The sequence below is a fragment of the Palaemon carinicauda genome, chromosome 41, assembly GCF_036898095.1.
Source record: "Palaemon carinicauda isolate YSFRI2023 chromosome 41, ASM3689809v2, whole genome shotgun sequence".
NCBI classification, from domain to species: domain Eukaryota; kingdom Metazoa; phylum Arthropoda; class Malacostraca; order Decapoda; family Palaemonidae; genus Palaemon; species Palaemon carinicauda.
The window spans coordinates 57,587,168-57,599,839 of NC_090765.1; the positions used below are offsets into that span (position 1 = coordinate 57,587,168).

Here is a 12,672-nt window from a genome sequence, read left to right on the forward strand (position 1 = left end):
GTCCTTAACTAGCTCCTCGGGAAAGAGGAACTTTGAGAGTGGAGCAAAAAGGAGTTGTGACCGTTGGCAAGGTGTAATGCTGGCGGAAAGGAAGGTACACAGTTGTTCCCTTTTCTTCAACACCCCTGATACAAATAACGACGCTAGCTCACCCGATCCATCTCTGATGGCCTTATCCATGCAGGACATTAATAGCATGGCAGAATCTTTGTCCGCAGGAGAGGTTTTCTTGCTGAGGGCCCCCAGACACCAGTCGAGAAAGTTGAACATTGCAAATGCTCTGAACAACCCTTTTAGTAAATGATCCAGGTCTGAGAAGGTCCAACAAACCTTCGAGCGTCTCATAGCAGTTCTCCGAGGCGAGTCCACCAGACTTGAGAAGTCAGCCTGGGCAGAGGCAGGTACTCCTAAGCCTGGTGCTTCCCCTGTGGCATACCAAACGCTACCTTTCGAAGCGAGCTTCGTTGGAGGGAACATGAAGGAAGTCTTGCCAAGGTGTTGTTTAGACTGCAGCCACTCCCCTAAGATCCTTAAAGCCCTCTTGGAGGATCTAGCTAGGACAAGCTTAGTATAGTTGGACTTAGCTTGTTGTACGCCCAGCGAAAACTCAGATGGTGGAGAGCGGGGAATAGCAGAGACGAAGTGGTCTGGGTAAATCTCCCTGAGTAGAGCCAAGACCTTACGAAAATCAATCGACAGTGGAGAAAGCTTAGATTCGTCCACGTCTGATGAGGGATCAAGGTGTGCCTCCTCATCATCCGACACCTCATCAGCAGAGGGTAGCGAAGCGATCGGACCAGAATGCTGAACCGCAGAGTCAGAACGGGTAGGAACAATAACAGTGGTTTCCTCTTCCAGTGACTGTTGAGGGAAAACCTGAGGCTCAGACTGCAAAGGCTGAACAACAGACGAAGCAGAAGGCAGGCGCATGGGTGAAGGAGGTTGACTCCTAGCAAGAGAGGTTGAACCCAAGGATTGCACAAGCTGAGCGGAGGACGGAGGCGGAGTAGTCCGTTCCTGTTCCTGTGAGATGAGCGGAGCAAGATGAGGTTGAGGCTGCGCAGAACAAGGTAAAGTTCTCGCAAGCTGAGGCTCCTGAGGCGCAAGTCCAGGGTGTAGAGGAGCTTGCCTTGAGGAGGGTTGAGCTCGCTGCAGCGATGGCTGAGCAGACAGACTCACGGAGGGGAGAGGTTGTTGTACCCCAACCGAGAGTTGCACCACTGGTGGAGCAGCAAGGGGAGGCGGAGGAAGAGTGGAATAACTCTCCTGATCCCAAAGCAAGGGTTGCCTTAAAGAAGGCTGAGGCTGAACACCACTGGGAACAGCGAACTCCGAAAGTGGCTCAACATCGTACGCCTGGCAGATGGTGCTGCGACCAGGCGGAGCAAGTGCAGGCGGGGCGAGCACAGGCGGAGCGAGAACAGGCGGAGGGAGTGTAGGTGGAGGAGGAGGTGCAACACTCTCAGCCCGACACTCACGCATCAAGTCCGAAAGCTGAGCTTGCATGGACTGAAGCAGGGTCCACTTGGGATCGGCAGAAACGATAACAGACTGAGGCAAAGTCTTAACAGTCGGGCTCTGTTTTGGCAGAACCTTACTCCTCTTGGGCGGAGTACAGTCGACAGATGACTGAGGCGAGTCAGAGCTGAGCCAATGACTGCAACCTGGCTGAGCACTCGCGGACTGGACTCTACGTTTAAGCGGTCTCGAGACCTGAGACCAACGTTTCTTCCCTGCTAGTTGATCAGCGGACGAGAATAAGACGGGCTCAATCGTCTGCAGGTGGGAGTGACGGTCTAAGGAAGACACGCCCGCAACCACCGAGGATAGTTCTGTGCGCCTAACAAGGCCTGTCGAACCCTTAAGCCCTTCGACATTGCTTCTCCCCTGGGCATGGGAGCTTGCAAGAGGTCCCGGACTGGGAGGACGACTGGCTCGCACAGAAAAATCCTCACGCACCACACTGGCACCACTAGCACTTGGCACTGCACCGACACTAGCACTTGTCACAGCACTGGCACTAATTCCACCCACTGCACTCTTGACCTTCAGTTCTTTAACTTCGGCCATCAGAGACTTATGGTCACTTACCACTGATTCTACTTTATCGCCTAAAGCCTGAATAGCACGCAAAACAACTGACATATCAGGCGGAGGGCACACAGTAGGTTCGGGGGTAGCCACTACAGGGGTAGGAAAAGGTAGGGGATCATGAGGTGAGGAAAACATAGAAGAGTGAGAAGAACTTCTCCTAACTCTACCTCTCTCTAACTTAGATGAATATTTTAAAAGACGGACAAATTCCAATTCCGAAAGTCCGGCGCATTCCTCACATCGATTTTCTAATAGACAGGGCCTGTCCCTACAGTCAGAACAAGCGGTGTGAGGATCTACCGAGGCCTTCGGAATACGCCTATTGCAAGACCTACATCGTCTATGGGAGGGGGCTTGCGAAACGTCAGACATCTTGTATTCAAAGAGTTAGCCAAAGGGTGATCCAAAAACAAGCAAAATTCGTTAACCGTTATATCAGTATTATATAAAAGCTATCTAGCTAATATAAGAAGGATTCCAGTAAAGCGACAGCCGTTAATCTGAGAGAATACTTCACCAAATATCCGTGAATAAACTCGAAGACCATAAGCGTATCCCAGAACGTCTAGCCGGAAGCACGACAGAGGAATAATTGAGGAGGTGTCAACAACAAATGATTGAGTACCTGGCCACAGGTGGCGCTGGTAAGTACACCCCCTTCTAGTATTGTGATAGCTGGCGTATCCCTCCATAGAATTCTGTCGGGCAACGGAGTTGACAGCTACATGATTATCGGGTAAGTTTAATATTGAAAAATTCAAGTTTATGATAAACTAAGAACATTTAAACTCCATAAATTTTACCTCAAAATGTATTAGCATAAGCTAAGAGATAATATTTATTTTGTTAAATCTATTGATATATTACATATTACAGCATTTCTATCAGTCATTTTATTTTATAAAATACAGTATTACATAAAGATGTACTGTAGACAATGGCACACCACTGGAAAACTGGCACTCCTCTACTTTATCAAGGGTAAATGGTGACTCCAAGGCTGGCCACAGCATAAAATACTTGAAAATGGACAAAGTAGAGTCATCCGAAGCAGATAGCTTTTCTCTCCTTAACCAATACAACTATCTCTTCTACAACCTAGTTCACTAGCTACTATCCCAGGACAGAAAGTGAACTAGTTGAGACCATAGTCTAGTGCTGTCCTCAACATGAAATAGAGGTGAGGGTCCATTTCAAATGACTATATGTATACATAAAAGATGGAGACCATTGCATATTTTACTTTGGCATATGACAAGTCAGATAAAGAAATTTAATGGAAAAAAAATATGGATTCACTTTACACCAAAAAGTAGCAACATAAACAAAACACAAGCTACGACATTCAAATATAAAATAGCAATATGAATGAGCTACAGTGCTGCTGAAAAGAGAAAATATTTACAGATATCAATTACAGCCCGCAAGGGACTACAGTACTTGATGTCCGAAAGAAAAAACTTGAGTAGTGCAAAACCTTTACCATTTTCCCCGTGTGAAGCATCCAACATATATAAAAGGGAGGGAAAGAGGTTGGTAGATAAGGAAGAGCCAGAGTGAACTCCCTCTACTTTTCCTTGCCAATGGAAAACACTGGCACTATGCCTATAGTACACTGCGCTAAAACTGGTTCACCCGTAGTGTCATGTCAGGCATTCCCGGCAAACAAAGATGATGATTATCAGGTATGAAGGAAAGAGCGAACACTCAGACAGCATCAAGTAATTCCATCTTGAAGAAGGGAATTTACCATACGAGTCAAGAGTAAATTGTCTTCCTGACCAGAGGAGCATAAATGAAACTCATCAGGAGGGGAAGTGCATAAAGTCTCCTCCTTCACAAAGGCACACAACACGTGGACTGAAGGTTTGTATCCTCGTAGAAAAAATGATCTTTACCACATGCTTATCTTTGATAAGTTTCCACTGTTAAGCAAAAGTGCTGATAAGATCACATACAAAACAAACTCTCATCACAAGCAAAAATAAATAAAGATCCATCCGCCAGGAAGAGGAGCAACAGTAAGTCAATTTTAGTTGCTGCTAAAGGCAAAAGTATGTGATACAAGTCAGGAAGGTGGTTGGCTCCTTCCACCTACCTCCCACTAACTACCTAACCTACATTGTTAACAATTCAACAGCCATTCTAACTCCAAGGAAAATACTCTCCAAACTAAAGGACAAAAGGTTGGCATCTGCATAGGAACACATGAATAAAAAACGGTTTTTGGGTGAGATGGCCATGTCGTCCTGATGGAAGCTACCCTTTAGGAACTTCCATCAGGACGACATGGCCATCTCGCCCAAAAAACGGATTTTGAGGGAAGCGAGAAATTTATTTTTGGGTGAGATGGCCATGTCGTCCTGATGGAAGTTCCTAAAGGGTAGCTTCCATCAGGACGACATGGCATGAGCCCAAAAAACTTATCTTGTTCTATAAACTAGCAAACCTCCAATATAACTCCATTGCAAACCTAACGCAAGAGATAACACAAAAGAAAAATGATCAGAAAAAGTTATCTGAAAGTTTCCAGTTATTAAAACAAAGCCATTAAAAATTGAGTTCACTGTACTACAGAGCTTAGTTCCAGGTGATAAAGGCAAGGGAGGTACAACAAAATGAGTAACTGTACCAAGAAAGTACTACATACTGAATGATTTTTATATGTTAGTACAGTATATTGGAGCAGGACATAAACAGCCACATATCGAGGTAAGCCTGTTAAAGCAGAGATGCTTTATTTATTTTGTAAAAAGAACAGTTGTACATGCTTAATAGCATGAAAACACTGATTAATTATTAATCGCATAAATTTTATTAAAATTCAAGACATCACTCTTTTTCCCAAGATTGGTATCATTACCATTGTAGACCATACTGTAATGTCTATCAGGTTTGCATGATAAAACGGAGGAGATGTAAGATATACCTCAAAACATTGGTACAGGACTTTACCAGAAGTAATGCTTCTCTGTACCTACCTTCAGGGTTAGTCAAAGAACCACTCAGGTAATTTTTTTTTTATGCATATGTCACGGAAGCTCTTGCTTCAAAGCATGTAGCAGGGTATTGGGTAAACATTAAAATAAATCTGTACTCTAGAAGTTTTATTCCAGCTGTTACCAAGTTGTGGAATGATCTTCCTAATCGGGTTGTTGAATCAGTAGAACTTCAAAAGTTCAAAGTTGGAGCAAATGCTTTTTTGTTGACCAGACGGACATGAGTCTTTTTATAGTTTATATATGAAATTTTTGTTGTTGACGTTGTTAATAGTTTATATATGATATATCTCTTTTGACATTACTTTTTTTAGAATGATTTATTGTTAATTTGTTCTCTTCAGTTATTTATTTCCTTATTTCCTTTCCTCACTGGGCTATTTTTCCCTATTGGAGCCCCTGGGGTTATAGCATCTTGCTTTTCCAATTAGGGTTGTAGCTTGGATAGTAATAATAATAATAATAATAATAATAATAATATAATGCACAATGAATAAAAAGTTTTCCTATACATATACATATACTTAGCAGTCATTCTCTTTGCCAAATTGAGTTTTGAAACCAGTCTCAATTTCTAAATGATTAAACAAACTATGGAGAGACTTACCTTTTCTCTAAGGCTAGAAATAGCGTTTTGTTTGGAGGTTCAGACATAAGACGAACAACAGTGTTGAGGAAAGCGTCTGTCAGAGGATTGTCGTAAATAACTGCAAAGAAGTAACAGAAATTATATTCAGAAGTTTGAGAGAGTGAGAGAGTTTAGGAAGCTAAAATACATGTAATTGTTATTATAGGGAAGTGATCACAGAAAAGAAATCATGAGAATTATTAAACAGAGATTCAAACTATTCAAATATTGAAAGAAATATATCCCAGGCATAAAGACCCTTGAAAAGGCTAATCTGTAAACTTGGGAACAGATGTTTACTCTTGGCATAAAAATTCAAATATTTTGTCTGCAAATATTCTAGAACTTTTGAGAGTATGGGAGTTATATAAGCTAGGCATTAATTGGCAGACTAAAATATACCACTTACACACTTAGCTGATAAAGTAACATTACCAAACCAATATGTGTAAGAAGAGCCCCTGCTACCTAACTTAGGAAAATAAACAAGTTAGTATCTATTCAATCTGGTGTATTTTCCTTCTCTAAAATTTATTATTTCCATACATAATCTATTATTTCAATAAGTACTTCTCACCCTTTACTGTGCTATACAATTAACAAGCATAAAATTATGAGGCCTGGTAATGGGTTTGCATAACTAGCCTTACTGCCTTTTACCTAGGGAGTTACCACTACACTAAAGAGGCCACTAAAGACCATCACATTTGAGCATCATTCTTCATTTGTCCAGTTGTCTGGTGACAGCTAGGTTTCATATGTACATAAGGGTCTTAATTTTACACACATAGATATGCCTTGCACGTTGAGAACTTGAAATAGAAGTAGATGGAATCTAAACGATGATTCTCTCGACCTGTAAGACTCCTTACAGCAAGGAGAAATGTAAGTACCTTCAAAGGGAAATACATACCAGTTCTAAATGTATATGAACTGAACTAGTTTAGACATTAGAGGTTTCCTATTGAGACAACCTCGTCTATTCTAGCTTCCATTCCCAGTGCACTGAGACAAGAATGGTTCTAAGGTTTATATTCTCGAAAAACTTTTCAGTCTGGGCACCTTAGTAAGTGTTCACTTGTATGACGTCTCCAGTTGCCAATTGGTTACGACTGCTAGTAGTTCGGATTCTTCTGTACCTATATAACTGGCTAATGATGGCAAAATCTCTTCAAGGGATCTTAAAGCCAAAATTTAAGTTTCAACCTCTTTCCCAAGCATGGGATTCTAATAATCTAGAACACGTCTATGGTCTTTCCAACTCAATTAACTCTATACTTGGGGAAGGCACTTGCATCAGTTCTATTTTGGGCTTTCCTTTCAGAGAGGAGAGTGAACTCTCTCAAGTTTATAGAGGATTTTTTAGAGAAGCTCAATCAACAACAGCAAACTAGTGGATTAGTATCCTAGGACTGATGTCTTTCCTACAGAAGTTCTTACCTCTGGGAAGGAGAAGGCCACTCCATACATTACGATGTTAATACATCACTATCGGCATAAGTAACCTAACAAAATCTATTTGTATCTTTATTCCCATAGCTCTTAAACTTGACCATTACCTGTTTCACAGAAACTTGTACAGTAACAATTAATTCAGAACCTAACTTGCTGTACTTTACTTAGAAGTTGGGGTATAATTCTCAAAATATTTGTTCAAAAGTAGGAGCACTTAACAACTTCCTTACCAACGACAAGAATGAAAAGACGGCAGCTGGGCTAATACAAATGCTCTGAAAAGTATTACCTACAGCATTATTAATGGTTCTCAGCTTGTGATGTAAGTTAGCAGATGAATCCAGCATTGGAGGTACTAAGATGCATTCAATAGAGCCTGATCTTATGGCTTTCTATTATACACAATGAGTTTGAACCTTGTCGATTGAAACCCAGGCCATAAAACAGGAAAGACAATGTTTCTTTTATTTAACTTATATTAGATTTCTTGTTCCAGCCTTCATAGGAAATTCTTTGGGGACTGACTACACAAAACTTAACACCATAAACATATAATGTATAAAAGGCTTCCAGAAGGCTAAAATCACAGGCTACACCTTCAAATGCACTTACTGAACAGTCTCTGCCATGTTTAGAACACTTCCAGAAAGGCTAATATCACTGGCTACACCACCTCTTGCACATACTGATCTGGCTCTTCAAAACATATGCAGGGCTACATTGAGAGTAAGTTGGAATCAGGACTATGTTGTGGGTTAAGGGCTTTAAAGGCATTCACGTTCATCACCACATATTGTCAAAACAATTTTTAGCTTCTCAAGTGTATGTACGTCAGTGCATGATGGATTGCCATAAGAAATAGGGAATTAGGTCCATGCAATTACCCTTTCATAAAATTACCATCTTTACTGGTTTATAACCAAATGTACAGGTAAACAACAATAAAGTATTGAATAGTAAATAAGAATACTAATTTTGAATAGAAGAATATTGACAAAGAAAGTAGTTAATACCTAAAGTAAATGTAGTACTATTTCAATACGCTACTACAGTACCTACAGAAGAATTGAATTGATAGTTTATCAGTAAGGCTTAAATCTAGTATACAATTGCATGAAACTACTGTTTAAATTTCATGAGCACAAAAATAATAATAACAACATATTAAAACACTATATTTTGTTTTTTCCTCATATAAACTTACCATCGGCAGCAATAATTACTGAGACATTTTTCAAATGATCCTTCATGACATCTATGGTCTCATGATTGGTGAAGTCAATTTCTCTCACCTCAGTGTCAGCCGACACTAAGTGCGAGTTTCTGTTCAAGTTGCGTTTGATGAGCTGCAGTATGTCACCTCGGTCAACGTCTGAAAGAGAAAATAAAATTCTATAGACTGAATGCAAGATTCAAGAAAATAGCATTGTCTTTTATGGAAAAGAAAATTTCATAATTTTCTAAATAAAACAAGACTGTTATAGGTGGTAAGAGAAATGGCATTAGTTTTCAAATAATCACAATCAATCCAGAATGAATTGATTAGGGGGACAGTCAAAGTATTTGAGGTTTCAAAGAAAGCTCAGGCACAAGACTGAAGTGATTTGGTCATGTAATGATGAAAGAAGATGAACACATTTGTAAAAGAATTATGAACATGTTGGTGGAGCGGAGAGCAGAAGAAAGAGGGGAAGGCCAAAGTTCAGGTGGAAAGATAAATTATTAAATGACACGAAGGGAAAGGATCTAAGAGAACAAGATGTAAAGGAAGATAGAGAAGGCTGACTATAGTCCATTTCTTTTAGCGAGTCATTTTTGCACCGACTCGCAGCGGTGCCCTTTTAGCTCGGAAAAGTTTCCTGATCGCTGATTGGTTGGACAAGATAATTCTAACCAATCAGCGACTAGGAAACTTTTCCGAGCTAAAAGGGCACTGTTGCGAGTCGGTGCAAATATGACTCGCTAAAAGAAATGGACTATAGAAACAGCGACCTCATATAGAAATTGGAAAAGCTGAAGGCAAAGAAGAAGATTATTGCAATCAATGGAGTTATAAAACCCCAAATTGAGAAAAGTAATTGCAATGTCACTTTCACAGCCAAAAATGAAAGCAGCCAAGATTCTAAAAAGCTTCCAACTGAATAATTCGTAATTCTGACCACAATGAAAAAGAATGATACAGAGCCATATACATTCGAATCATTTGAATCAATGCGAATAATAAGAACCTTTCTAGTGTATCAAATCTTAAAACATTATACTGTACTATAAACACATTCAGTAATACTGTATTAAGTTATATAAGTAACACCATCATTATTATAAAAGGGAATGAATATATGTTAATATTTTACAGATAAATTATTCACATTGGGTTTCTGCTTGATGTTTTGACTACTCATTAAGAAAATTAAAAGATGATTCAAGCGTTCTACCAGAGAAATTAGAAGTGATACAGACTGGAAGTTACCAGCACACAGGTAGCATGATAGACAGTCACCAGCACACAGGTAGCACGCTAGACAGCCAGCAGCAGGTACCATGCTAAACGGCCACCAGCACACACGTAGCATGCTAGATAACCACCAGCAGGTAGGATGCTAAACAGCCACCAGCACACGAGTAGCATACTAGACAGCCACCAGTAGGTAGCATGCTCAACAGCCACCAGCACACAGGTAGCACGCTAGACAGCCACCAGCAGGTAGCATGCTAAACAGCCACCAGCATACAAGTAGCACGCTAGACAGCCACCAGCAGGTAGCATGCTAAACAGCCACCAGCACACAGGTAGCATGCTAAACAGCCACCAGTACACAAGTAGCATGCTAAACAGCCACCAGCACACAGGTAGCACGCTAGACAGCCACCAGCAGGTAGCATGCTAAACAGCTACCAGCACACAGGTAGCATGCTAAACAGCCACCAGTACACAAGTAGCATGCTAAACAGCCACCAGCACACAGGTAGCATGCTAGACAACCACCAGCAGGTAGGATGCTAAACAGCCACCAGCACACAGGTAGCATACTAGACAGCCACCAGCAGGTAGCATGCTAAACAGCAACCAGCATACAGGTAGCATTACTTCTGATCTCCCTTCTTATTATCATCAGCTGTTACTAGACCACTGCAGGATAAAGGCCTCAGATAGGTCCTTTCACTTACGCCTGTTTATGGTCTTTCTATGACAGTTCACACCACCAAACTTTCTTAGTTGGTCAATAAATTGTCTTCACTTTCTTCCCCCTGGTTCTTTCCCAATCTCTAAGAACCCATTCTGTTACTCTTAATGTCCATCTATTACCTATTATTCTCATTGTATGTCACTGCTCTTTATACTAAGCATAATTTAATACTGCTTCATCTTGATATCCCTACACTAATTGTAAACAATCTTTGCCACTGCACATGATAAAAATATCACGCTGGTCACTTAATCTCGTACACAGGAGTCAAATTACGACTAAAACAAGTCTCGACTCATAAAAAGAATACTGTACCTCAAACATTATATGAAAATCCTAGTACAAAAGCATAAAAAATGAAGCAAAATCCCTTTTCATCACTGGCTCGAAATGAGATGTCAAACCAGTCACTAACAGAGCAAAGATAATGCCGAAGACGACTTAGTCTTTCTCAGTGAAAACACTCACCTAACGGGACACCAAAATCTACAGTAGGTAAAAAGTGGATGCTTACGAACAGTTATGCTCCTAAGTAGTGTGAATCTATCACCAGTTTAGCCATATACCAATGCAGGTCCAAAACACAGACATTCTTGCTTTGTTCCATTAATAACACAAAGGCCAATTTTTAACATTTCAAACTAAAAGATAAGAAAAATATTTAACTCCTTAGATAGGACACTATAATACGTCCATACTCGTGGCTGAAGACAAAAGTGAGGAGTCTTTGACAGGGGAGGACGGGGATATAGCCTGCACTCACCACCTGTTGTTAATTAACTCAATTTTAACGGACGATTCAGCTATGCAAAAAACAATTCCTTATTTTAAAGTACAAAAGGTTTGTATACATGTAGGAACAAGTAATATACTATGTATTATATGAATCCTAATTTCTAAAAATACTCTCAAAATTTAAATTGCTGCACTGTATGGATCTAACATTCATACAGACAACCCTTACTTCTCGGTAAAGCCATTAACAATATAACACTTAACCCTTCAACACTGCTACATATACGTGTACGTATTCTACCTTACAGTAAGAAAGAGAAGCAACGTACACTTCTACGTAATTTTTTGTTCCTAACCAAGAAAGGCATTTTTATATATTGGGAAGAGTTTAAGGAACAAAAATCATGTAGACGTGTACGTTGCTTCTCTTTCTTACTGTAAGATAAAACACATACACATATAAATGACAGTGCTGAAACGGGTTAATACTTAACGGTGTTTCGTAGTGTTTGCCAATCCCAACAGTGTAATAATGAGAGGTAGTGTAAAGAGAAGCAAGACAACATAAAAAATAAAACTATGAAGCATATGCCTTACCCGTTACTGTGACTTGTTTAGCAAACATGGCTGCTACAATTGATGTTAAACCTACACCTGAGGCTAATTCCAGGACATGCTTTCCAGCAAATACATCTGGGTTGTGAAGTATGAAATCTGCCAAGTATAAAGCGCCTCCCCACACTTGTTCACCCACCAAATCGAGAGTTGTTTCATTCTGTTGCTCTGTTGACAAACAAAGGAATTTAATTCAATGATCCTCAAAGAATTAAAATGCAGATCAAACAAACAAAGCAATATTAAAGACAAACATAAGATTCCCTATGGATAGATAAGTAACCAAAAGTCTTTAGGTACTTTCTTTATATTGTATACACATTTCTTTCTGCAATCTTACAAAGATTAACAGGATATTTCTGGAAAGTGAAGTCTTCATTAGCTTGGTAGTCATACCTCAGCACTTGACTATTATTGAAATTCGTCAAATTCAGTTTTTGATGTATTTTAATAAGAAAAATAATCTTAAAACTAGTGTAATTTTTTAGAGTAAGTCACCCTGGGTCCTAAAAAGGTTAGTGATGAAAGGCAACCAACAAGGATAATAGTCATAACCCCAATAGAACTCGAAAAAAATATAAAGTAATAGTGAAACAGGAGTATGGGATCCAAGAGATAGTGTTTCTGTAGTTATCATTTGAAAAAGAAGCAAGAGTTACATGTTTACTTAGTGGAAAACATGTCTAGAATGATCCAATAGGTATTGAAGTACAGTATTTAAAACTAGTCACGGGTGGTTTGATAAGTTGAAGAAGAGAAGTGTGCTGAGGCATTTCTCCTCACGACCATCTGGACAGCATATCAACTTTCCTTGGTATAGGTAAAGTAAAATAAAACTTTAATGCAATTCAACTAAATATTGTTTCTTACTATTTTGTATTTGGTACTATTTAAACATCTAATACAACTCCAATAATACCTATGCCTTATACAATGTTGATTTTATGAAGGTCTGGAA

At 39.7% G+C, this 12,672-nt stretch overlaps 1 protein-coding gene across 6 annotated transcripts in view; it reads right to left on the bottom strand.

Annotated features, from left to right (window-relative positions):
- LOC137632681 (methyltransferase-like protein 22) overlaps nucleotides 1–12,672 on the bottom strand; it is a 533,866-nt gene that overhangs the window by 116,550 nt on the left and 404,644 nt on the right. For all 6 annotated transcript variants that reach the window (XR_011042082.1, XM_068364769.1, XM_068364768.1 and 3 more), the window contains 3 exons: nucleotides 11,697–11,882; nucleotides 8,381–8,548; nucleotides 5,701–5,800 (listed from right to left, as the gene is read on the bottom strand). Coding sequence is in view for 5 of the 6 variants with exons in the window: in XM_068364769.1 (XP_068220870.1) it covers nucleotides 5,701–5,800; nucleotides 8,381–8,548; nucleotides 11,697–11,882 (454 nt within the window). In the remaining variant the exon portion in view is untranslated. The remainder of the gene's footprint in view (nucleotides 1–5,700; nucleotides 5,801–8,380; nucleotides 8,549–11,696; nucleotides 11,883–12,672) is intronic.